The sequence below is a fragment of the Cyrtonyx montezumae genome, unplaced genomic scaffold, assembly GCF_038088225.1.
Source record: "Cyrtonyx montezumae isolate F1298 unplaced genomic scaffold, pur_monq_1.0 scaffold_17, whole genome shotgun sequence".
NCBI lineage: Eukaryota > Metazoa > Chordata > Aves > Galliformes > Odontophoridae > Cyrtonyx > Cyrtonyx montezumae.
In genome coordinates this window covers 10,736,712-10,763,576 of record NW_027071903.1, presented here as the reverse complement: position 1 = coordinate 10,763,576, position 26,865 = coordinate 10,736,712, and the positions used below count along the sequence as shown (strand labels likewise).

The 26,865-nt window shown below is 41.6% G+C and overlaps 1 protein-coding gene across 6 annotated transcripts in view; it reads right to left on the bottom strand.

Moving 5' to 3' along the window:
* NKD1 (NKD inhibitor of WNT signaling pathway 1) overlaps positions 1 to 26,038 on the bottom strand; it is a 118,881-nt gene extending 92,843 nt beyond the window's left edge. For 3 of the 6 annotated variants that reach the window (XR_010622003.1, XM_065733257.1, XM_065733260.1), the window contains exons 1-3: positions 25,671 to 25,913; positions 25,498 to 25,530; positions 25,158 to 25,318 (exon numbers count right to left, since the gene is read on the bottom strand). Coding sequence is in view for 5 of the 6 variants with exons in the window: in XM_065733257.1 (XP_065589329.1) it covers positions 25,158 to 25,318; positions 25,498 to 25,530; positions 25,671 to 25,695 (219 nt within the window). In the remaining variant the exon portion in view is untranslated. Of the gene's footprint in view, positions 1 to 25,157; positions 25,319 to 25,497; positions 25,531 to 25,670; positions 25,914 to 25,951 lie in introns of those variants that run through there. The other 3 variants (XM_065733259.1, XM_065733258.1, XM_065733261.1) reach the window with 3 other exon arrangements.
* Positions 26,039 to 26,865: the final 827 nt, after the last annotated feature.

Below are 26,865 nucleotides of genomic sequence, written 5' to 3'. Positions count from 1 at the left end.
ACTGCTATCGTTAAAATCCATCCACTTTAGGCCAGAACTGGAACCAGTAGCTCTTAAGAGGTGCACAATAATACTGCGAATCAACTTCCTTCTCCTCATTGCCTCTGTGTGACTCAATTCAGAACTATATTAAGAATATTTTTAAGCGTACACATTTCACACAGCAAAAATTCCTAAAATGGGATTAATGTTTCTCAGTTTATCCTGCTCTTTTGTTGCATTGTCTCAATGCTCCCATGGCATTGTGTCCAGCAAAAAGAAGGGAAGAGAACGAAAAAAAACAAAATCAGAGCAAATGCGTACACACAAATAAAACCACTAAAAAGCAACAAAACAAAAACACAACAATGTTGGCCTTTCAGCTCCCTCCATTCTTTCGTGCCAATGGCCCTGCAGGTTTTTCTTCAAGTGTTGCAAAATATTCCAAATCCCAGAGCCCCTGAGCTGTAAATTCACTTTCTGGCTATTCTAGAATGAAATTAAGAAAGTGACATATTTTTAAAACTTCAGAACCCAAAGTAAAGTTTATCAGGAACAAAATAATTGTTTCAGCTCTGAAGATGAGAATGAATATTTAACGTTACAGTGTTCTCATCACAAAAGGACTACCTCTTTGAAGAAAGAAGTTGATTTATCTCAGTGCCCTGGGAGGGTGGGGCTGAAAAACTGCAAGACAAGCTGGCTTGGATTTAGGTTTCAAAAATGACAAAAAAGAAGTTATCAGCCCTCGGTTCTTAACTGCCTTACATTAGTCTTCAAAGTTAAAAGGGGGATTAAAAACATAACCAAGTAGAGCAAGAAAATACCAGACATACTGGATTTCAAACACAGTCCAATTTTATCTCCTAATTACTTAAAATGCAAGCTGCCAAGTGCACCAACCATTATGACAACGAAAATCTGATCCAACTTTGCAACAGCAACAAAAATGTTTATCAGAGAGGTCTAAGCCACAGACTCATTTTGTAAACTTGGAAGCAGTTCCAGAGCTAGTGCCATACATCTCAAAGGAAAAGATAAACCCTCACTCACATTTTTATACAACAACAACTATAAATGGATCAACAGTCCTCATGCAAAAAAACCTGAAAGCTTTTACAGTCAAAGCCACAAGACTTCAGTAGTGGCTACTTATCAAGGCCATTTCTACTAATTTAACTGCGAGTACAACCCTTGGCAAAAAATGTCCTAACTCTTATGTGTCAAGAGAGGAGAGGAACCAGGATGAATGTCAGGGCTTAGGGCACGCACTTGCTCCTCACAAAGGAAACTGCCTGCTTTGGGAAGAGTCTTTGAGGACAAGGGTTTCAACCCCTTCTGAGTCATCTCTGGTTTCCAAGAATTTTGCACAGAAACTGAAGCCAAATGGCATCAAAGAAGTAACGTCTTGGCTTAAACAGCATATGAGAACGAGACACAGAAAAACACATTTAAAAAGACAGGAAAAATATGTGTTCTTACCCTCCGCTCACATTTTTTCAAATGCTTCTGGAGAACTAGCTGGCTCAGCAGATTGGAGAGGGAAACAGAGCTTTCCAGTACAACGGGCTGCTGTTTAAATCCAGTCTTATGGTAACTGAAAGTTCTTATCCAACAGGTGGCCAACGTTAAACGAAACAGATTTCACTTCCAGTTTCTGTTAAGTAGGTGTCTGCAACAACTGGCAGCCTAGCCAGACAGGCCAGGCCCTGGCTCTCAGAGCTGCGATTGAGGCAATGGCACCGCAGGCCGGAGCAGTGCACCTGCTCTGTGGCAAGGATCTTCATTTGCCAGTGCTGTTATACGTGAACCAGGAATGAGTGCGCTTTTGAAATTAAGATGGAGAGAAGAAGTCTAGATACATTACTTTTTCTTGATTAATTCCAGCAACATAATATGTATCTGGCATATTTTTGCTAAATGAATTACTAGTCCAAACTAAACTTGATAAAGAAAAACTCTTATACTTCGTTCCAAGCTGTATGTGAAGAGCTGTAGGTCTCCTCCACCTGATACAGCTGTTACCATGCAAGTGGCTTAAGAAGCAAATGACTTAAGAGCTAGGAAGTTTTACTGAATGAACCATAGTAAAGTGGTTTGGGCTACTTCCCAGACATCATGAGATCTGAGTATGGCTATAACATAGCCATTCTACTTCAATAGCTCACATCAGCTTTTCCTTGGGGTCAAAAGCTTTACTTCATGTGTACAATAGGGTGTAAGGAAATTCAGACAGCACTCTGTAGAGCAGCCCCTTACTGGTGTGTTCACAGCCTTCACTAACCCAGAAACCAGCTAACACAATCTGTGACCAAACTCTTGTACCAGCCTTTGAAGTACACAGTGGGGACATCTCCACTCCCAGCAGACACAAGTTCACCACATGGCTGATGCAGGACAAGTTGCTTTCAACTTTATCAGCACTTTGCCATCACATGCTTCGCCTGGTTGCCCACACATCCTCAGTATAATCTATTTTAAGGTTCCTCTGGCATCCGACTGCCTTATATGCTTAAAGGGAAAGGCAACCCTCCCCAATTCCCTGACAAATAAAATAGCCCCCAAATGAAACAGAATAATTAGCAACACATGTTTTAGTACAGAAAGGTACTGAGAACAGGGCCTCCCCAGTGCATGTACAGGAAATATCTTGGAAAAGCAGGGAACCAAACATTTCAGCAATATTTGCTCTTAGTTCCTACTTCTGCACTGAAAGAAGTGCCTTTTGCAAGCTTACGAAGCATTTTTTGTTCCTATCTTACCCAGTATCTTCTCTCAAGAGCACTCAAAGCCAAGAAAGGGCAGCCTGTCCTCCTCAGATCACTCCATAAAAGCATTTGTCTGCTGAGCCACAGGAGTGAGATTCCATTATTCCAAAAGCCATGTTTCCATCTGGGTGTTATTGATGTTACTGGGACGCTGGTGAAGTTGTCAAGCCCTGTATCATCAGAACTCCCTTCTGAAAGAAGCTACAATTCCCCTCTCATATGACCGCTCCTATGGAGTTCTAGAGAACTCGGCAATACACTACAAGAAAATTGTCTGATAATTTAACAAACTAGCAAGTCTATGGACCTCATTCTTATAAACATATGTAAATTCATACAGAAATGAGAAGGTAAAATTAAAGCAAGTATTTCAATAGCAAGCAAGTGTTACAAAATAATATTTTTCCTCCGAAACGCATGGATAAAGAACCTTTTGCTAGTCTCTGAATTTGGCTTTCACAGCTACATCATCAAGCAATGTCCTACCCAATAAAAATATTTCTGTAGAATTTAATAACTACATCTATAGCACCTTGTCTGAGATTCAAAAGTCTTGGAAATTAAAGTATGGCAAGCACCGAATTTATGACAACTCCGTGAAGTAACGTCTGTGCATACATTGCCTCTTAATGTCATGATTAATTTAGTGCTAGGCCTACACTGCAACAAAATTAAAAGTAAATCACTGGTTCTCCCCCAAAACAATGTCCATCCACAAAAAGCTGGCTTTTGGCTCCTGTCTCAGCTCAGTTGCTTTCTGCCTACTGAATGATGGCAACCAGAATAAAAGTCAACAATGCTCAGATGTGTTAACAGCTACAAGCTCTTTGCAACACTCCCTATAAGCCGTACCCAAAAGTGATATTGCAAAATGGCTTGTCATCACCCTCTTCCTGCCCTTCCTAACACATACATTCCTCATGGAATGATCTTTTCTCTTCAATAGCACACGTGCTCCAGTATTTTATGCTACTTCTGTTCTATTATGTGGAATAGCAGGAGAAGATGTCTGCTGTTAGAAAAACAATTCCATTTATGAATTGAAAATTACTTCTAGGCTTCGCATTTCCAATATATTTGTTATTTCAAGGACCATTAATCTTTATAAGGGACAGAGCTCTGAGTTACAACTAACTGCTGTCAGCATAATCTGCTGAAGTAATGCCTAAAGTGAGAGTGTTTTTTGTTGACTGCTATAACATGTAAAAGACATTTACAAAGAAGGATAAAAAAAACTTACAGATCCTAATTTTGCCGATATGGATGCAAGTGACTTTTTTATGTTTTCATTAGAGGAATGACAGTTCAAGGGACTCAACTTTGAAGACCTCTTACTATCACATACTTGAGAAAATCAGGGATCTAAACTTTTTTGAGAATTTTTGAGTTTTGAGAATCCTTAGAGAAAACAAAACTTGTAACATTTCCCAAGAATAACCATAGAATCACTGGATATTTTAAGTCACAATATACCCTTAAAGGTCACCTGGTACAAATCTCCTGCAATGAATATGGATATCTAGAGCAAGATCAGATTCCTCAGATCAGAGTCCTCAGACTCATGGATGGTGGCAAATGTTTTATGGGGGTGGCTACAGCAGTGGGAACAAAATGGCTGGCAACGGAGGGGTAGACCTATTTGGGCTGCTGAACTGTAGAAAGACATTGCTGCCCAAATAAAGAATTTGATGTTGGGAGAGTGCCCTCAGTAACTCCATGTATATATATGTATATATATAATGTGTTGTGCGTGTTTGCATTTAATGCTTGTTAATCATTGTTTCTGTATATATATATATATATATATATATATATATATATATATATATATATATATATATATATATATATATATATATATATATATATATATATATATATATATATATATATGTGTATATATATATATGTGTATATATATATATATATATATATATATATATATATATATATATGTATATATAAGCATGATGTAATGATGTTGAATAAGGGGTGGAATGTCATGGTTTTACGATTTTTGTTATATAATTGATATTCCACATCATAACATCACGTGGTGTATTGGGAGTTATAGAGTTAATGCTCCAGCTCCATGGATCACCGATAGTTCCAGGTACCCCTGTCTCAGAAGAGAAGAACTCCATTCCCCAGAGGACTTTGCGATGCTTTGCATTTTTACATATTTCCGCCCAGAGGGAAAGATAAAAACTGTCTGTGGCTGTGGGACTCTCTCTTCCCTTTGGGATGGAGCTCAGCAGTGGGTGTTTGTAGCAGCCGTCCGCCTTCAGCGTTAGTGTAAGGCCTTCAGTTTATTGGACACTCTCTCTCTTGCTCATTTTATTTGATTCATTTGCCTCAATTCCAATTATACTGTATTATATTGTGTTATTTTGCTTTCTGATATCTTATTTAGTAAATTAGCTTTCCTCTTCAGATCGTTGCCGCTGTTTTGCTCCTAGGCTCATCTCCGTTTTTTTTTTTTTTTTTTTCCCCTTTCCCCCTTCCCCTTCCTTGGGGTGTGGGCCCGTGGGTCCCCTGCCTCAATTGTCACAGTACCGGGTCAAACCATCCCACAAACCGCTCCATCCTTCCTGACCTTCAATGTCTCCAAGGGCAAGACTTCCACCACCTCTCTGGGCAACCTGTGCCAGTGCCTCATCACCCTTATGGTAAAAAAAACTTCTTATACTCAATTCAAATCTCTCCTCTTCCAATCTGAAACCATTTCCTCTTGTGCTATCACAGCAGGCCTTGAAGAGTTGGTTCCCTTCCTTCTTACAGTCCCCCTTTAGATACTGAGAGGCTGCTATCAGGTGTCCCCAGAGCCTTCTCATCCCCAGCCTAAATAGCCCCAGCTCTCAGCCTGTCCTCGTAGGAGATGTGCTCCATTCCTTGGAACCTTTTTGTGGCCTTCCTCTGGATGCGTTCTAACAAGTCCACATAAATAAGTAATAATTTCGCACTGGAACAGATCTTCATTACCATGTCTTAACACATCTTATTTTTAGAGATTCTATTCTTAATCATCCTCAGTTACACTTCCAAATAACCTTTTTTAAGCCTCAAATGATATAAATTCTCATTTGGTCAATGTTTCATTAGTATCTGCTGGCGTGTTTTCATTTGGAAATGGACTGCAATAAGTGTTCCAGAATAGCTGCTGTGCAAACATTCCATATCACAATAGAAGTTTGTATAAATAAGCACATAAACTGCTGATAAATTACTTTACTCTTTGACTCAACAGCTAGAACTCTTCTTATCAGTTTCTCAATGTAGACAAGAAGCAAATAATATGCTCTTTCAGTTTTCTTAGTTCAATCACCCTCAGTTCCTCAGTAATCTTTTCAGCATCTTTCTCAGGGAACAGAAGCATATTTTAATAGTAATAGAGAACAACAGATGCATTGCATGCTGCTTGTATGATGAAATCTCTGTATGAATGAAGAACTTGGATTGGCCTCAGCACCTACACTGAACCGTGTTCATGTTCACCAACTGTTGTTACCTACAGATTCAAGAGGTCTGCAAAGACAACACAGAATGAAAAACAGGGAAGATCAACAATAATGTAGGTCTGTAATAGCTTCTGAAGAAGCAGTGTCCCCTGCAACACTGCCAAAAGAATAGCAATTGACAACTGCTGGAGTTATAGGCTGAACTCACTGAAGTTTCCTACTGACTTTCAATAACGCCCTAACAGAAGGTTCAAAAAGTCAGCAAAAGGAAAGGGCATTTGTCTGAAGATCACACTCAAATGAAAATAATCTCTTGTTTAGAAGCAATTCTGACCTCTTTGGTATCAATTGGAACTCTGCCTGAGAAAATGGTTTCAGGCCTCTGCCCAGTGGTATGTTTGTACAATGGTATAGGAAATATGTAAATAGATTAAGACCAAGTGAGACGCACGTGAGAATGACTGTAGACCCATTCATCTAATATTCTTTGCCTAACAGTTATGACTGCTGGAGTTTAACTCAAAGAAGGTGGAACTAAAATCTCCTCTAAAAACAGACACCATGCAGCACCAGATGGGTCATCACCATCATCTCCAGACTGTTACACATCCATGTACGAACAGACTTCACTAAAAATGAAGCCAGCCTGGAACTATAGGCATGCTACACACCAGGCTGCAGTGATTTAGCTTATTTGTTCTGTTCACATTTAGGCAATAATTTCTCAAGGCCATTCGTGAATTATCATGTCTCAAGACAAGCATTCAGATCTAGTGCCCTCACCTCCTACTCCCTAAGCATACCGTGCAGCCAAACGGATCTGGACAGACAGCTCTTAGCAAAAATATGACCTGTTATTCCAACTGCATTTAGGCTCAAAGTAAATAAATACAAATAAAAATCCAGCTCACTCCAGGACCTTAATTCTTGGCATTCACTGTTCTCACCTTAAGTTCAGTTCTTCAAAAACCAAGGCTGCCCATTGTTCAGCTTAAACCTTTTCCCAACTATCAATAACTTTCAGTCCAAGAGACACAAAATGTAACAAGTCAAAGTTGAAACAGTAGCTAATAAGCACTTCCCTACAAAGAATACACGGTGTATTTCCTTTCTTCTCTGTTAAGAGCATAATGGTTTGTTTTCATTTTGAGATAATTATGACACAAACATTACTTTTCATAAACAACTCATACCTCACAGCCATACTAGGGCTGGTCAAACTGCCCTTCCCTGCCAGGGTACTCACAGTTTGCTCACCCAAAGAAAGGATTCGACCCCAGCAGAAAGAAGTATTTACCAAACTAAAGACACACTGAAAAAGGAAGGCTGTGAACACAGCACAGCTCTAAAGCCACATGACAGAATGTTAATATTTATGTCCCTGCTAACTGCAGACAGGCTCAAAGCAAAACCGCAAATACAGAGAAAGTCTGAATTTCATAGCTCACGCCCCAACTCTTCTCTTAACAATAGTTGGAAAATGCTCTTCAAAACTTCTACAGTATTTGCTCCATACTCAGGAAATGAGTTTAATAGTACAACTTTTGGGATTAGCTTTGTTTAGCCATCCAAGCCTTTGATTCAAAGTCTGTAGATAGTACTGCTTCAGTTGTTATGCAGAAACAGACACTTCCTGGTGGGGTGCCCCCCTCGCTCAGACGGTCATTCCCCTAAACTCCTGCTAACTTTGCAGGATACTGTATTGCACATATAATTGGCTGCAGAGGAAGTCCTTTATTCATGTTTCTTGGCCTTCCTCTATTCACAGCATGAAAGTCATGGAGATAAATATGCTGCTGTAGCACTGGAATGAGGAAGCTGGATTAAAAAAAAATAACAAAAAACATTCTTACAGATGAATTCTTCATTTCTAGAGAACATTCCTATGACGAATTTAATTCTTTTCTGCTTGGGCATACTGGCCTCTATTATGGCCCCACTTTCCACTGCAAGCTAGGCAGAAACTAGATACACATTGTCCCTGAAGCTGCCTGGGACAATGATCACAACTCCTTGAATCACAGCTTCCTTCCCATTTCCCAGTCACACGACGGAAGGCAGCAAATAGTGCTGCTGCACCGTCCTGTCCCCAGAGCACTTCTGCTCCTGCATGAGGAGCTGTGCCGTGCTCCGCTGGGTCTTTAATCATAAACAGTCAAGGAATGAAGTAACAAAACCGAGGAGAAATTCTTCAAACTTCAAAAGATATGCAGCTGATGTGCAATTTTTTTTGTTGTCAAGGCATACAAGTATGGCACGTTTGGGCAGTACACATGCTGCACACTTGCTTTCAATGTTATGGCATAGTGCGCTAGCCAGTGCAAGGCAGCACAAGGATTGCTCATGTCCCACACCCAGAAGTGCACCCTTCTAGTCAGACCACTACACAGCCTTTTCTTTCTTCCCCACTCTAAGGGCTCAAGTCCCTAAACAATGTGAAACTTAAATCTAACTAAAGCAATAGCAGTAGCTGTTAGAACGCAAGTAACACATAGTAAGTTGAAATCTCAGAAACTGAAAGGAAAAGAAATAAGCACAAGGCAACTGCTGATAAAGCGTGATCTGGTGGAAAAGAAAACTAACAAAAACACGTCCCAATCTAATGGGCAAACAAATGAGCAGTGATCCCAGCCAGACCAACCAAACTCTCCCAACCTCTGAGCCACAAGATTACACTCTTAGAATTCAGTATGCAGTTATCCTTAAATACAAAATAACGTGTTGTGCCATTCATTAAGTCCTCTTTATACAGGCAGAATTCATCTGAATCTCATCACATTCCTAAGGAGCAGGGAAGCTGCAGGCAGGATCCATAGGTTTGCCAGCACCCAGCTGTGCCACTGGGGCACCCAGAGCCTCCCCAGCACACGGCTGTGCCACTCTGCTCCCCACTGCTTAGGAGGACAAATGGCACATCCAGCACAAACAGCGGCTTCAACCAAAACGCTTGGCAGTATCCATTGCAAAACAGTGGCTACAGTTTCTAACGTGAGCATGGACGATACCTTACTGCCAGCACCTCAAGGAGAGGAGAGGTGTTAATTAACCTGGAAACCTGCTCCACTTTGAGCTCAAAGAGCACAAAGGCCATCAGAATGGGAGGCATAGTTCACCCTCATTATAAGGCTCTCCATTACAAAGCCAGTGCAAACAAAAGGCTGCCGCTTTGACTCAGCACTCCACTTCAGCTCACCGTAAACATTTTGACACACATTTCACTCATGCACAAACTCTGTTGCTCTGAAGAATAACCTTCAGGAGGGGAAAAAAAAAAAAAACAACAAGAAAACCACTGTCTCTCGCCAAGCCTAGCTGGACCAAAGTTGAGAACTGATAAGAACTCATCTTCAATCAAATCTCTAACGAATGTCTTTTTTTCCCTCTTCAGTTATGCCTGTGCAGTCCATTTTAACACTGGTAGAAGTCTGGGTTCTTGTGTTACTCACCTGCTTTATATGCATACAAGCCATACGCTCTATCCCTACCTTCCAACTAACCACACACTGGGTTTATATGCCTTTAGTGAAGTGCCTGCAAGCAGCCATGTCCGACCTGCAGCCCTCTGCCCCACACCATCGTGGTGGTGCGCTCCTTACTCAGCACCAACCAAACACTGTGTGTCATTAACCCCATCTGGGCTGAAACCAGGACAAGAAGAGGAAACAATACAATGCTAATTGAAAAGATAGCAAATAATGTTATGCATTTGGATATGTTGGCTAAACACAGTCGCACAAACAGCAAAAATACACAGCTGTGCTTTCCACTGTGGTAAAGGAATTTGACAAGTTTCAATATAACAAAAAAAATGTTTCTCTTCCATATATTTGCAACTCCATTATTTTCAGACAGCATAAATACACAACGTGCAAAATTTCAAATGTTAACAAATGGAGTTGCAGTATCTCATTTAACTCAAAAACCTGATTGTGCCTCTCCACTGGACTCTCTTAAATCCTATCTTAGCAGAGAGAAATACCCCTCGCTTCACAGTCACACTCTATCCACCTCAGCATTTTTTTGGCAGAACATATATTTGTAAACAACTGTTTCCAAGGATGAAAACAGGAAAAATGGAATTTCATCACAAAATCTGATGAACACATTGAATGTCACTAAGAACCCACTGCCATCAAACCAGACTGATACATCTGTTTCACAAAAACAAGAACCCTTATGGAGACCAAACAGTGGATGTGAGCACAGAGAGGTGGTGGGTAGTGCATTTCAGCACTGACAACAGTAGGTCACCTCTGCTGGTGCAGGCTTTTACAGCCATGGCATGCTGGCTCCTGTTCATCACTGACAAAAATGCAGAGCTAATGGTGGGGACTATGTTGAGAAACAATGTTCTGTAACCAAATATTTGCTCTATCAAACAGTGTTACTGGGCTAATCCTATTGGTTGTTTACACAGAAATAAACAACAGGCATTACTTTTGGAGTGTCCTACATATATGCAGCCCAAAATGTATCCTCATCTCTCACTGTGGCCCAGATAACCCACGAGGTTGGACATCCATGACCTGCAGTCATTACCACTTGAACGCACACATCCTCAGACAGGGGCCTCCACAAGCTGTGAGGACTGTGCTCATGCATTAATGCTACATCCCTTCTGCCACATACTAACCTTATGCAATCTCATATTCAGATGAGTGGCAAGAAAAAGGACTTTCTTTTCCCTCTCCATAAGTTAAAACAGCTTTGCTTAATACAGCTTTTTTAGAGTAAGATATCTTGGGCCACTGGACTGTATTGAGGACTGGACAGTTCAGAAAGGCCCCTTTTGGGAACAATTTCAGAAAAAACACTGGAGAGCAAAAGAAGAAACAATTCGTTTGCTTTACTATTTGGTTTGGTTTGTTTGCAGAATGGGGAATTGCATAAATTCCAAGGAAAATTCTGACATTCTTTGTCATTCTTATTTTGTTCTTGCATTTTACTCAGGAGAATAGCTAGCAAATACCTGACTTATTCACAGCAATACACCAACAAATAACTTAAAATAGTATATGTACAATTGGCATCAAAGCTCTTTATGAACTTAAATGTTTCTTTGCCTACCTCAACAACCAAGCTAGGTAAAACGATAAAGGATACCCTCAATTCCCTGCTGAGGATGCAGGAAAGAGTGGATAAAATTAGTAGTTTCAAAGATAAATGAGTAAATGTGAAGTATCTGAGAAGATTAATCTGAGAAGATTAATGCTTGAGCGATTTGAGAAAGGATATACAGTAGATACTAGGGTCTAGACCAGTATATACAGCTCCAATATCCCTCTCTTACATCATATATTCAATTATAGAAACGACTGCATCACAACAATGGCTATCTGCCTTGGACCACCACATCACAAACACCCTCCAGCTTCACGTCCATGTCCGCGGACAAGCCTTATAACCTCAGACGACTTCAAAGCCTATCTTCACTGCAATTCAGGAAGCTGCATTTACGCTATTATCCAATCTCTTAAAAACACAACAGAGCTGCCATCTTATCCATGAAAATCCCAACCACTAAGCAGACCCAACTGGATATGCATAACAGCCTGGTTACCAAAAGCATAGCATTACCTGAGACGCAAAAACTGTGTAGTGATCCTATGAAAGGACTGCTAGCAGCTAACTTAGTGAGGATACCCAGATAACCCTATCTGCTTATTCTTACCCTCTTCACTTAACTACATCAAAGATTCATGTGAAGCCTAAATTCCTTTGTTTGACCAGGTCCTGTTACCAAATGAGCCTTAATTTTGTTCTTTAACAAGCCTGTGTACACAAGCTGCTGGAGCAGAAGTGCTCCATTCTCTGCTACTGCCTTGGTTCACATGCACTGGTTTTGCATCTCCTCTGAACTAGCCTTCCCTCATCTTCTCTCATAAGTCTAAGGGAATGGGTCTTTACTCACTCCTATTTGTAATATTTATTGTGACAAAAGATCATATGAGATGGAAGGCCCAGAAAGCACCATGCTGTGTGCCTTGCATACAGTGTATTTTCTCTTGCACTAGAAAAAGGCTTACATGACATATAGTTTCTTTATAAATACATATCTATGCAATTTTCAAAGTAGGCAAAAACATTATAATATCATAAGGTGGCAAGGAATACAAAAGAAGGAAAACCCCAGTGAAAAGAACTTTCACTTTTAAGAATAAAAACGATTTATGCTCAACACAAAGTCCTTCTGAATTCTTTTTATACTTCCAGTGACAAGAACTCAACATCCTGTTGAAGCTACTGAGAAAGTCACCTAAGGTGGCTCACTTCAGAATGAAAAGTGGCATAAAGTTCACAGTCTTTTTCTTCAATTTAACAATAAAGACAAATTGTGGGGCTGATCGCCAAAGGCAACCTATTAAAAAGGGAAAACCATATATTACAGTTATTCCCAAAAAATCCTCCACAGAAATTACTTAATACCAGCAAGATATTCCTGGATTAATTCTGTCTCTAATGTTACTTTTAATATTTAACACTAGCATTTAATACTAGATTCCATTGACTCAAATCAATGAGAAACTCAATGTATTTACAATCAGACAAACAAGGGACCTTTTCAGCTCTTTGCTCGTACAATCATGAGATTGAAACTTTCACCTTTCATACAGAAGATATTTATAAAACGAAGAGAGCATTTCCCAGAATAATGATGCTCTAATACCAAACAGCAGCTTGGCTATTTTGTATTAAGAAACCAAAGCCCTTCTTACACAATTTCAAAGCAGCAGCTGTGACTTTGAAACTAGGAATTCACCCTGGCCAAGTGCTTTCAAACTAGCCAAAATAAACGTGGTTGGATGAGTCCTGTCGATAGACATGGGTTGGTAGGGCAGCACAGACTGTTTGCTCTCAGGGTTTTATGTCCAAGTGATCAATGACTTCTCCAGGATCTTGTCTGGATGACAATTTGGGACCAAGCTGCATCTGAAATGTGGATTAACTGTTATATTAACTGCTATATCATGGTACCATTACTCTGAAGTGAAACCTCATTGCACAGCTGAAATATATAGATCAGTGTGCCACTCACAGTACGATGTTTTATTTCCATAGCAGATGATCCTTCTCTATCACTCACCATGCAGAAAGTATTATGGTCTGACTTGTGAGGTATTCTTTTCTCTTAGGAAAGGAGTTAGGGGTTTTTTTTTTTTGTTTGTTTGTTTGGTTGGCTTTTTTTGCTTTCTTTTATGAATTCAGAAACATCCATAGTGGTAATAAGAGTAAACTAAAAACTGATGACACGAAAACCTCTCAGTAGCCCACGTTTCTAGCCCTCATGAATGCAAAAACATTGGAGAAAACAGAGCCCATCAATGGAGGAATACAACATCTTCTGAGATCCAAAACCAAAACTAACACAGTCCAGTGCACCTCAGAATATATCTCAGGGTCCCAGAGTTTTGCTCCCAGAGTTGAAGGGTTTCAACAGTCAAAAGGTTTGGCCCATAACGACTCAATCACATCTAAGTCAACATTAAGTAGAAAGCACACTTTTGCATTAACCTGAAATCAATCTCCTTCAGAAAGCTACACTACACTACAAAGCACTACAGAAGAAAAAGAAACCCTTACTATTCAAAAACATTCAGATGCACCCAAGAGAACCAACCCTCACAAGAGAGGTTACTGAGATGCATCCTAGGTCCTTTCCCTGCAGCTCCTTAATGCCTTGCCTTCCCCACAGCTTCCTGCAGAGGCTCAGGGAGCCCAGCCCCAGCTCTCACCGAGGGGCAGCACGCCCTTCTCTCGCAGCCCACACCCCCACGTTCAGGGAAAGGCCCCTCAGAAGGCTGCTGTAAGTTTATTTCTCGCTGCCTCTTTTCCTATAAATTACTCCCCCTTTTGATGTCAATTCTTGCTTTTAAGAAGAAACAAAAACACGGAGACACACAAAGACAACCCACTTGTCAGGTTCAGATGAAAACTGCCCACACGACAGATTTGTGTTTACAAGCTTAAGAGCAAGTTTCATTTGAACGCAGGTCAATGCCGCTTTAAGAAAACATCGCATACCAAAAAAATCACACATGGTTAGAACACATCACGAGCAGAGAGGGATTGTGGACTCAGCCTGTGAGGCACTGAGCCAGCCCGAGGAGCCCTTTGAAGTTAGAAAAACATCCTCTGGTCAGAGCACATTTGTGAAGCCGTGGGACAGGCGCTTTAAACAACATTCGCTTGAGATCACCTGCGGTGTGCCAGGGGATTGGCGCCTGTGTAGCTTCAGCAGCGTAACCCTTTGCATCCCACAGCGAGCCCTCCGTCTCGCTCCCGTCAACCACACGCGTGCTGCCCAGAGACCGCGTGGCAAAGCCCGCAGCGCTGCGGGACCCGAGCAGCTTCCCCACAGCCCTGCTGTCTCAGCCAGCACCGGCAGCAGGCCGTGCTGCCGCAGCTCGTGCCCCGCAGGGCTCTCGGCACAGCCTCTGCCCACGTTCCAGCTGAAGGCAGAACGCTTACCCATTCCTGACACCACTTGATACTGAAACTGATACAGGCGAATGGCAGTTCGGAGGGACCAAAGGCACGTCTGCTGGGCTGGGGAAGGAGGAAGCCTCACCCTGTCCTTGGGTAGGGCTCCTGCTGATAATAGGAGACGCTCTGTCGGTACAGCAGGGCAGGACTCTCTCCTCAGTTATCCCTAGTGGCATGACGTTCATATTTTTCTTGTCTAACTGTTCCGTTCCTCCGTGTTTTATGAGCTTTCCTATTTTTGTGTCCTATTTCTTTACCCGTTGCACGGGATCCTACAATGACTGGTGCTGCTGTCAGAAACGCGCCTGAGGGGGCCAGATAACAGCTGTATATAGTAAGGGACCTCACAGTCCGTCTGCTCAGGACATCAGCATCAGCCATTACACGTTTATTGGCAAATCTAGGGGATCTCGTGTTGCAGCATCTGCAGATCCTTTCTTTCAGAATGTAGAAAATCAGCAGTGGACACAAATTAATTTGCCTCAGGATAAATTTGGTTTAGCAGAGTGTCTAGCAAGTCCCTTCTGGGTAACTGCATGTGTTAAAGGACACAGAGCAACTTCATCATGCCTTACACTCAACTTTTGTCACACCATTCTAAAGAACAAATTTCATCCAGCTTTTTTTTTTATAGATGCATCAAAAACCCAAGGAGCCAACCGACCAACAATCACCAATGAAAGCAGCACTTCTGGAAAAAAGTGCCACATCAAGGCCAGTTATCAAACTGAAACCTATGTAGTATCAACAAATGTAGCATTCCCTTCCCAAATACTGTAGTTACAGGAGGGGAAGAAGGGGAAGAAAAACAAAACAAAACACCACCACGTAACCATGTTTTAATCCATTAATGGCTGCCTTTCAAGGAGAAGCCTTGTACAACAGCTAAGGCAGCAACTTATCTCATCACTGTGCATTAGTTCAAAGATTTCTGTGGGTTTTCTACTGGACTACATAGACTATTAGAAGTATATAAGCTATTAAAAACAGAGATGAAAAAATGAGAATGAAGCAATGGTGTAGTTACAAACCACCTGTGTACTGTAACAAACAGACCTACTTAGGTAAAGAATGCCTTCACAAAATAAAGATGTACTACTTTAATGCGCATTAAGCAGTGCTCTGGAAACATCGTCTTTAAACCTATCTGCAAAATTACACTGCTAATTAGAAGTAGGATTTTAGGTGGCAATACAGTTGTGAAAAACTTTTGCAAATCTATCATAAAACTATCAGCTGAATTGCATCTGCAGGGGAAAAATACATTACCATTCCACTAGCAACGCAGCTTCAGGAGAGAGACAATCAGTCTCACCACTTGAGCCTTCTCTGCTCATCCACTGATGTGGCAACAAACGCAGTTCAAAACCACTGAAAGCAATGAGAAGTTTCCCCTCTATTAAAGCAGGGCTTTAAAACCTAAGCACTCCCAGAAATATTGCAGAAGTTTTCAAGATGATCTAAACAGACCTACCCAAGTGCACCGAGTTAAAAACATACCTTTAGAAGAAATTTATTTATAGTATTCTGAAAAAACTCCTTTTACAGACTTATCCACATCAGGAACAAGACATTGCACATAAGCTTTGCCTAAATAAAAATAGCTTTAGCTGAGATAACCTGTGAAGTTTATCCTCAAAATAAAACTAAATATTCAGGATGGCTAAACGAGGCACAGTTTTTTCCATGGGAAAATATCAAAGTATTATTTATTTTTCTGTAAGTACTTGTTTTGAAAAGCCTTTCCTCCCCACCTGGGCTTAGGCTAAAAGCCACAATCTACATTTAAACAGTGCATATGCTTTAGAAAACTATCAACCTTTTTTCATCTTTTTTTTTTCCTTTCTTTTTTTTAAAGCAGAAGCACATAAAACTATTTGATCTACTTTTCATATAGAAAGTCTAGGGCTGACCATAAAGAAATAGGCAGGCTCCCAGTATAAACTTACCAGGATTACATCAAAGACCTTCCTCCAGGATCAGACGATTGATTTCTTCACTGCTTTTTAGAATTTCTTCCAGGATATTTTGGGTTATTGCCTTAGACCTTGCTCAGCTGGAATGACAGATATTCTGTTTGCTAGACTATGATGTTCTCTTTTTATAGGCGAACGAGTGTCTGTAGTTTATACACACGTACACTATGTGAACAGAGAGAGACTTGGAAAGTTCACAAGCAAAATTATTATTTATTGTTTCAAAAAGAGTGGTTTATTACTGAAACACTGATATAGGCTTAACCGCAGCATCTTACACACTACAAAGACTGCTTGTTACTCCACAGCTCGAGACTGGGGCACTCTATGCTCAGAGAAAATTCCTGCTCCCCAAAATGGGCATTTGTTCTTTAAATCCACTTAACACATATGACTTAGGTAAAGAAGGTAATAGCTGTAAAGTTATCTCTTGAAACTAACCTTCTCAGAATTATAAAAGATTTGTGAGGCAGGACAACAGGAAACAGCTTAGTCCTTATCAGTATCAAATCTTTGGGGGAATCAGCCAGAACTCTCTCTCTGAGGGCAGCATGACACATTACCCACCATTCTCCTTCCTCCCCCAAGACAAACCTGTCACCTCTGCACAATTCATCATTTGCAACAGAGCACGTATCAAAAGATCCAAGGCTGCTCCCAAATCCCATTTCTCCTGCAAGACAGTACTTTGTTCTGTCACTTCCCTACTGAGTCTATCCCCTTATTTTATGCCTCACAGCATGTGTGGCTGCACCCCAAGATCAAACACCCATGCATGATTTTCTTTCACAGATCTTGAATCACAATGTTATACTTTAATAGGAACCTCAATGTACTTAATCCTTTAAAGCTGCCACAGTAATGCCCCCAAATGCATTAAATTCCACCCTACTCACAAAACACAAAGTATTTCTCTGGATGGACAGTGCAGAGAATGTTCTGACTACATGCCAATCCATCTCTGAGCTAAAGTTACATACGCTGCCAGCACTTGTTAGTCTGAATCCCAAGGATACATGGCTGAAAACTCCAGGCACGTTAAAAGCTCTCTGCTACAATTTTTACTCAAAACACAACTATCTCTTCCCATATTTTAAGGGAAGGTCTCACATTCTCAGATACTGGTAACACTGAGCCTGCATTTAAGTCCAAATTCCATTACAGCCAAACACAAGACTGGTAGATGGCACTTTGAAGGTATAAGCAGGATATCCTTCCACTATCAGACTGATAGTTCCTGAATTTTCAGACTGAGAAGGAGTATCGAAGAACATCAAGCTTTCAGAGCCCTGAGAAAAAGCAGAAAAGCTACTTCCTTGAGGAGTTTTATTTATCAACAGCTTCAGATTAAAGCAGCAACTCTTTTAAACGTACTTTTGGCAAAAACCTTGCCAAACCTTGCCAAAATCTTACAAACAGCAAAAAATCTTGAATCAGGGAAGAGGAGGTGTTTCCTTAGCCTGCCCTTAGCCCTACTCAGTAGTCTCATACGATCCTTTAGACGCATTTCTACAGCCTCTTACTGACCACTGAGGAGCCCTTGGGCACAGATACAGTATGTCACCTTCCCCAGTGTGATCTTCACAGGAGCAGAAGGATTTACCCCACCAGATGTTTTAACAGCCTAGAACAATAGAATAGTTTATCAACCTGTAATATACAATAGGCCATACCATCCAAGGAAGATCAGTGGAACTTAACTCCACAGCTGTTACAGCACCTCAAGTAGGTACTGCATCATTGCCTCCCCCAAACATTTTGATTCTGTATGATACAGAATTCTTTCTCATGTACGACAGGCACCTCGGGTCACGTAAGAAGCACACAGGCAGGTATTAGAGAACGTGCCTGGACACTTAGCTGCAGACATAATCCTCTTTGAACATCCAGTCCCGTGCAAAGCCAACAGATCAATTCTTATTAAACAATGGACATTGGTTTATGTGACTGTGGTCCATTTGTGAGATGAGATTTGCCTGCGAAAAGAACATGAAGGACTTTCCAGTGCGAAAAAGAATCTCACCCATTCAGAAGTGTCATTTCTGCTCAGCAAATTATGGGATATTAGCCACATCACTGCGATGGAAATAAAATCAGATGTTTACAAACAGCAGACACAACATACAGCCACATGCCTGGCAGAGAAGGGAGGACAGCAGTAGCTGAACACCTACAGGTCATCTCTTAGGTTACGCAGTAGTAGTAGTATTCAGTCCAGCACAGCTCTTTCACCACAGCTAACACCCCTGGAGTTCCACCACTGCAAGACAAGCGCCATGAGATATTCCAATACAAACATGGTTTGCTCAGAAATCAGACACAATGAAGATTTTGCATTTGGAACCTGGTTAATAATTCTTGAATGGAACACAGGCCAGCTCAGTCTCCCATAGCTGTAGTTACTCTGCAGGAATAAATACAAGCTTAGTTCTGCTGCCAGTGTTGGCAGATACGACTAAATAAATTCATGGGGAAAAGTCTGCTTGACCATTTCTTCCCATTAATTTTTTGAAGTAAACCTATACCTCATTTTCCATAGAAGGTATTTATAGATATCGCATAGTCTGAAAACTCCCATCTGACTACTCAGACTAAATATATTAACAAACTAGAGAAGGGCTTAGTTACCAAGAAATACTCCAAGTATTTTGCACATTTCGACATCTAGCATTTACTTTGCAATTATGTTATGACACTGACATTCACAAAGCAAAATTCATCCACAAGGATTTCTATAAAAGCCAACATCTGCAGCAGGGGAAAGAATGCTCTATTTTGATTTAAATACAATCACTGAACAATTATCTTCCCAACTTTGGAAAAAAATAACTTTTACAAAGTTTCAATGCTCAAGAGACTTCTCTTTTGTCTGCTCCTAACCCAACTCAAAAGAAACCATAAAAGTCAACTAAGATCTTCTTCTGAAGGGTGCCTACAAATATCCACTTACAGAGCTCCTCCTGGGTTTTATTACAGATCTCACGAAACTTACAGAAAAACCTTATGTTAATGAATGCTGCTGTAGAGAACATTCCCATATGTCGACAATCGTGCTACACATTTCCCATTCTTGTTGTAAGTAAAATTTTAGCATAAAGTATGGATTAAATTATTTACATTTAAGTCATTCAATAATATAACATACCATTGCTACATTTTATCCTAATTTACAGAGAATTTACTCCATAACAAGGGTCCTCCCATTCAGAGGAATTAAAGTTCCATTAAACCAGGTGGGACTGTCAGCAGCCCAAGAGACAGCCTTTGAGCATCACTTAGGTGAGGACTTCACCCAGCTACTAGACAAAGTTGCTTTAATGAGATTGTTTGCAGAAGCTTCACAAGCTATTCAGCTTTCAAATCAACATCTCAAATTAAAAATGCACCATGTTAAATCTAAAGTATCTATAAAACAAGCCCTGATGAAATACACTTCCATGCACTTCCTCCATATGGCTCAAGCAAAGTCAACTTTTAATTTCATAACACAAAATATTTAATTTATGCTTTTCTTCATACGTCAATTTAACCTCCGGCACATAACTTTGAAACCACGTAAGGATGTCTAACACTTTCCATATGGCAACTGAATTGTGGCTTTTAATTGCACCAACTGGTATCATTCAAGGATAATTCCCCTGGAATCCAGCTTTCTGCTACAATATTGGCCAATTCACTAATCTCATCACCATGGCACTAATACTTTCAGAGCTGTCAGATAGACTACGTGCACCACTAATTAAATTATCTGGGTTTGTTGGCACCAAATTATAACACTAAATAAGATTTTGCCTTCTCTCTCTTCCAAAACCAAGTTTGTCGATCTTATTTTGAACACCATGCACGTAACATTTTATATATATATCATATATATATCAAAATACTTTTTCAGTCATATAAGTTCATAGCTTGGCCGAGTTGTTTCTTTTAAATCTCAGTCCATACAAGTCATTATCTATACCATACTGCCATTAACACACTTGAAAATATTTCAGTTTAAAACATCACCTCAAGCAGTCACACAAGATAGCACACTTGGAAATTTGTAATCGATCTTGTCCCCATGTCAGCAAGAAGAGAGTCCTTCAAATGTCATTCTACCCATAAAATCACCCCCAAAGCAGTGCCACAATTCAATCTTCCACTTCAATGGCCTTTAAGACATAGCATATACAGGCCACTAAAAAGTCTCATTTGTATTTATTATTTTCATTTTTTATTTTCATATTTTCAATAATCTATCCAGCTGTGCCCTCATACAGCTATGGTTTTAACATACACAAACACATACTATTTAACAGTGGGGAATTAGGAAGGACTTTCTTCCTTAATTCACGAAGGACCGCGCAAGAACAGTGAGGTTGAAACCGGCGCCAAGTCCCCTGTCAGCCATGCAAGGAGTGCCCATTAATGTCAGTGGCAGTTAGAGGCACAGAACAAATGGGGAACAAGGCCCACCTGAGAAACAGTGATGTGCCTCAGCATTTTCCACTGCATCAGTCCCAGACCAGACCCTCAACTCCAATTAATATCAATTAAGTTAGAACATATCACTAGCACCAAACAGTCCTTTATAGCAGAACTGGTAAGCCAAAGGCTTCCCTAGTTCACCTGCAGTTATTACTCCCTACTTGGCTCACTGTGAGCTAGTTTGAAATTTAATTAAAAATGAGATTTTTTTTCCCCCGGTCCCAAATACTGATCTCAATGAGATGCACAACCAAGAAACTGAAAAATTTCATAGGGCTTTGAAGATAAAAATAAATTGAACTAAGCAATGTCATATTTAACATTTCTCCCTCTAGCACAGAGCTACTTTTCAGTTAAATAAATAAATACATGTATATTTGCAAACAATGTTGATCTCCAGAAATGGTTTGCAAAAATAAACATGCTGAATAAATTTAAACTTAAGAATTATATAGGATAATCTGTGGTGTCAGGAAACCTCATTCTCCAGGCACAAGTTAACCCATTCCTAAAGCAGCAAAAGAAGTGTATTCACTTGCACTAACAGATTTACAACCCCAGTGGTTTCAATTAGCTTTGAAAACAGAATATTACTCTTCTCATGGATGCAACAAATTCCTTTTTTTCTTTAATTCTCCGTGATGGAGAATGGGACGGGTGTGGCCCTGCTTTCAGCCTCCTCAGTAATTAAAACACTTAGAGCAGAGCAGCCCCTGCTGGGCGGGTGGCAACGTCTTAATGAGATCGGAGCTCTTAGCCCAGAACAGAAAGTTGTTTACACACCAGAAGAGCACATGTTAAATACACTCCCCCTCCCTTGATTCATGCCTTCACCCAACAATTTACTACTATGAGATCAATCTCAGATGACAGATGCAGTTGGCTGGACACCGATTACTCATATCCCAGTGAATTTGTGCTGTGGAGAAATACATCAGAAGAGGGAATTCTTCCCCAACCAAGAAAACTCAGACGTTCAGTTCGGGAAGATAACAGGTACTGTATGCTGAAGCCCCTACTTGTGACAAACACTCTATGACCAAACTGACAGAAAGACTTGCGGACCACAACTGCTTCATGAGAGTCACCCATGTAAATTAAATCAGAGAGGAACACAAACTTCCTCTAAAACGTCCTTCACTGCTTCCCTGTGTTTGCCTTTTAGAAGAGCAATGAATGACTACATGAATCTTCCTGTACTTCAGTGCCATCTCCTCTGGATGACGAATTTAAGTAAAACAATTCAGTGCCCCTGTTCTTGAGGAAAGCAGCCTTTCAACTCCAACCAACACAGAATTTTTGGTGTATACGGGGCAACATAAATCAAGTTTCACTATCATATTCAAGCTCTAATTGAAATGATCCAAATCATCAGTTTCAGACATGGAAGCAACTCAGTGTTATGCTTTCCATCACAAGCTCTTTGGAAGTACACTAGATATCACCAAAAAGGTAAAACATACTTAGGAAACCCTCATCAACAGAAGTCTGGTTAAGGATTCCTAAAAGGAAACTTATTTCTAGGACTACTGTTGGTTTTGTTGGTTTCTTTTTTGTTTGTTGTTTTAACTCAAGTTAGTGTTTCTCTGGATGCTGATATTTCCACCAGTGATCTAACTTTCTGCCATAAATCACAGAAGTAGCAATTAAGACCTATTTTGGGGGAAAAAGTTTCAATGAGACACCAAGTTTTCCAGTCATGACGATAGAGCTGTTCCGTTCCACAGAGCCTTACAAGCTAATTGAGCATTTTAAGAGGAGTGTTGAAGCAGTAAGCAGAAAAGCCCTTTGCTGATTCAAGTGCAACTGTACTACGTTATTGGGGGAACACACAATCCCATTAGTACAAGTGACCAGAAGCCTTTCTACACCTAGAGGTGATTGAAGAACCAAGAAATTAGGCAACAATCCATTTTGAATTTTGGTATAATTATATAAGAGATCAAAGACATCTTAGAAGAGAAACAGTTGTGCAGTCTCATTTATGGAGTCAATAGCTCCATAATCCTTGTCAAAGACTGTACAGATGGCACATCTGTTTCCAATGTAGGATTAGAAATGCATCCTTCCATAGTACTGAAAGTTCATATTTTAAAGCAACTTCAGTGAAGCTGTCATAGTGTGGCTGTGATAGGATGACAAATGGAATAAAAACAATTAGGAAGCCATATATGCATACAGATACAATCAAATATATTAGGCAATAAATTGCCAATATTTTCAAACATCCTGAAACAGCTTCATAAGGATGACAGTAAAAAGCCTCACGGGAACAGACCTTTTAAACATTTCTAAACCCATTTACAGTTTTATAATGTAGTAAAATGTAAGGACTAATTTTTAGTTAATGGCCCGCTAACCGTTGAGCTATCCTGAGGATACCTCATGATACTTTGTTCCACTGTCATTCCAGCTCAGCAGACTTCACAGAACTAAAGTTCACTAAATAACAAAGGATCTTAATTATCAAAGATATCTTTTTCCAGAAAGCAAACTATCCTCATGAAATGCATTCTCTTTCACAAAGCTGAGGACAACAGTTTTGACATTCAACTCTTACATTTTAAAACCGTGCTCAGTTGGGCGAGTTAAACTTCCTTTCCAAGAAAACATGCATGCTCGACTGTTTGCACACATCTGAAAAACTCGACTGACAAAAATGAGGATAATGAACGACAACTTAAAAGCACATTTTAACTCTTTGCAGCTGTATCATATGTGTCTGTACCATTACCAATGTTGACATACTGTCTCCAAGTAAAATACAATGAAAGTCACTAAAATCAAAGATACCTGCAAGGTGAACATGACACAAAGCGATTAAGCTCATCGTTTACAAACACTGATAGCTAGCAGTATCCTCCCTCTTCACCTCACTTGCAATGATTCCCAAACAATTTAACCTCCTCTATATATAACAATGAAGGAATCGAAAGAGTAGTGTTTTCCACTCTACACATCATCCATGCAATTCAAAGCCACACCTAGCATGAAGTATGCCTCATCTCTTCTCCAGTTCACAAGTTATTTTTTCACCCCCCCTCTCTTTCCCCAAGAAGAAACGCAGACTTCTGACAATAAAACTAGTTGCTAACAATGTGGGGAGTCTGCTGGAGGTCTGGTGGCCCTGCTCTGCATGTGCACTCAGCCACATTCCTTGCTGAGAAGCACAGATTCCAATCACCCCATCTCTCAGGTTACTTTTCCATTGATGCATCTTTCAGTGCTTGATCCAGATCTAATGGAAGTCAGTGGGAGTCTTTCAGTAAACATCAATAAACTCTGGATCATACCTTGAAACTCTGTGAGGACCATAGCTGAGCACAATTGCCTTTGTTCATCTGCTCATTGCCCATCGTGCTTTTTTGTTAAAGAGGCAACATTTAGAGGAAGAAAAAAGGGAAAAAAAGGAGCAACAGACAAAAAGACCAACAAATAGCTTGAACGTTCCCTCCAGAACAGCCTTACACGAGAAAACTGGAGGAAAGAGAAAGGGTGGAAGACGACCAGCGTGTGGTAACGGCCAGGACAAGTGACACGTGCAGTAACTCTTGGGGAGAACATCAGCCCCGCACTAACAGCAAAGAGCAAGTAAATAACTATAAACTCTTAGGGGACTTCTCCTTTCCTGAACTGCTCTGCCAAAATGTGACAAACTCGCGCACCAATCAGGGTACACAAGCTTGCACACACTGGGTGCTGGGTTCTCTCCAGCGATTCTCCGTTCATTCCCATCCCACGGGTTTTGTTCCAGCCGTGCTACCCAAACACTGGCAGACAGGTCCGCCTCTACTCCCCTGGCTTTTGAACCAGCACTAAGTTTCCTCCGCAGCTCCCAACTTCATCAAAGGACAGACAGAAACCACCCACGAGGCAGCCCCTCGGAGCAGCACTACGGCAAAGCAACGCCTGCGTTTGCACAACCGGCCCTCGGAAAGGAGGGGGGGATGGAGACAGAGCTTTTGGTTTCCCCTGTTTCAGAGAGAAGAAAGGAGGGGGGCGCAGCTAGGAAGCTGACATACCCTGCCGCTGGAGAGCCCGCAAGCAGCCCGGTGCTGGCAGCCTTGGAGTCCCGAGCTGCTGCCTCCGCTGCTGCTGCCGCTGCCCCCGGAGTATTTCTGCTTCACCATCCAGTCCTCCAGCCCTTTGCGAGCCAGAGAGGCGTTCACCGCAAAACTATCACCTAGAAAAGAGAAGACAATGCCGCCGCTGAGCCGCCCGCACCGCCCGGCCGGCCCCGGGCAGCACGCAGCGGGACCGGAGCGCGGCGGAAAGTTGGGGAGAGGGCAGCGGCCGCGGGCAGCCGCGGGGACGGGCACTGAAAGGCGGTCAAAGTTACTAACAGCAAGCAGCCATCCCTACCTTCCGGACTTTCTCGGGGTTTACAAACGGCGGCTAGGCAGATCCAGAGGAAAGTGTGTGAGGGAAATAATAAAGGAAGATCGTTAGACACCAGTATAAAATCACAGCGACAAACCAAGTAAAATCCGAATAAAGGGAAAGGGCTGAGGAAGTAGCAAGTGAAAGGAACTAACCATGCTTCGAGTGAAGTTTCCCCATTTCTCTGCATTGATCTGCAATTGCGATTCATTTGACTGCTTTCTGTAGGGTCAGGTTCTGTTGTTGTTATTTTTGTAGCCGTGTAAAATCCCAGCGTGTTTAGAAATCCATGTGCTCCGCTTCTCCCTGCTAAAGCACAAGCAAGAGCAAATCTCAGCTCCCTCCTGCAGCACGGTCCGGCGTCCCCCTCTCAGCTCCAGCCTTCCTCCTCTCTCCTCTCTTTCCCAAAGACAGAGGCGGTTACAAAAGACCTTACTTCACCCACCGGGGAACATGATTGACACCTCATTGAGATTAGACCACTTGCAGGCAGCCTCCGCCTTCCCATTGGGCCGCGGCGGCACATGAAAGGGACGAGCGAGCCTTTTGGAGGCTCCCAAAAAAAAAAAAAAAAAAAGGGAAGGAAAAAAAAAAAAAAAAAAAAAAGGAGCAGCCGGGCGCGCTTCACTCGCAGCCAGGCACACAGGCGGCTCGCCCCTCTCGCCCCACTCCCCGCGCAGCCCCGAGCGCACAGCGCTGCGCACCGCTCCCCGCCACCAGCGGGCCCGGCCCGGCCGCCAGCGCCGCCCCCGCCGCCTGCGCGCAGCCCCGGCCGCCCCCCGCCGGCTGCGGCGCGCGGGCACTGCCGCGGGGCCGTCCGCTCCGAGCGGGCGGAGGGAGCCGGGCACGGAGCTCGCGTCGGGATCGCAGCGCCGGGCGGGCGGCTCCCCCGGGACCCGGCTGCGGGATTCCCGTCCCTGCTTGGCGGGAGCTCGGTTACGGAGAAAGCCGGCGTGTCTGGAAGAGCGGTTGCTCTACTGACTTGGTCCCGCAAACTGTTTTCCACGGACATCTTTGCTCGCGGAAGTGATCCGACCGAAGTCTCTCGTCATGCACTTTTGGGGGTCGGATCTGCAGCCGCTTCAAAATGTTTGCAGCGGGAAGACAAAGACCGTGTCGCTTTGCTTTATGTATTTTTAATGGAGTAAATGAGACTTGAAAATCATTTCCCCTTCTGTTCCGGTTCATGAATGGTATATTTTTTACATATAGAGTAAACTAAAAGTCTACTTGATTCTTTATAAAGAGAATTCTCACAGTCATTAAAAATGTGTTTCCTTCCTCTGGCTGGTCATTATTTTTCTCTTTACGAAAATCACATCTCCCTTGAGATCCTTCTAGTTGAACTTG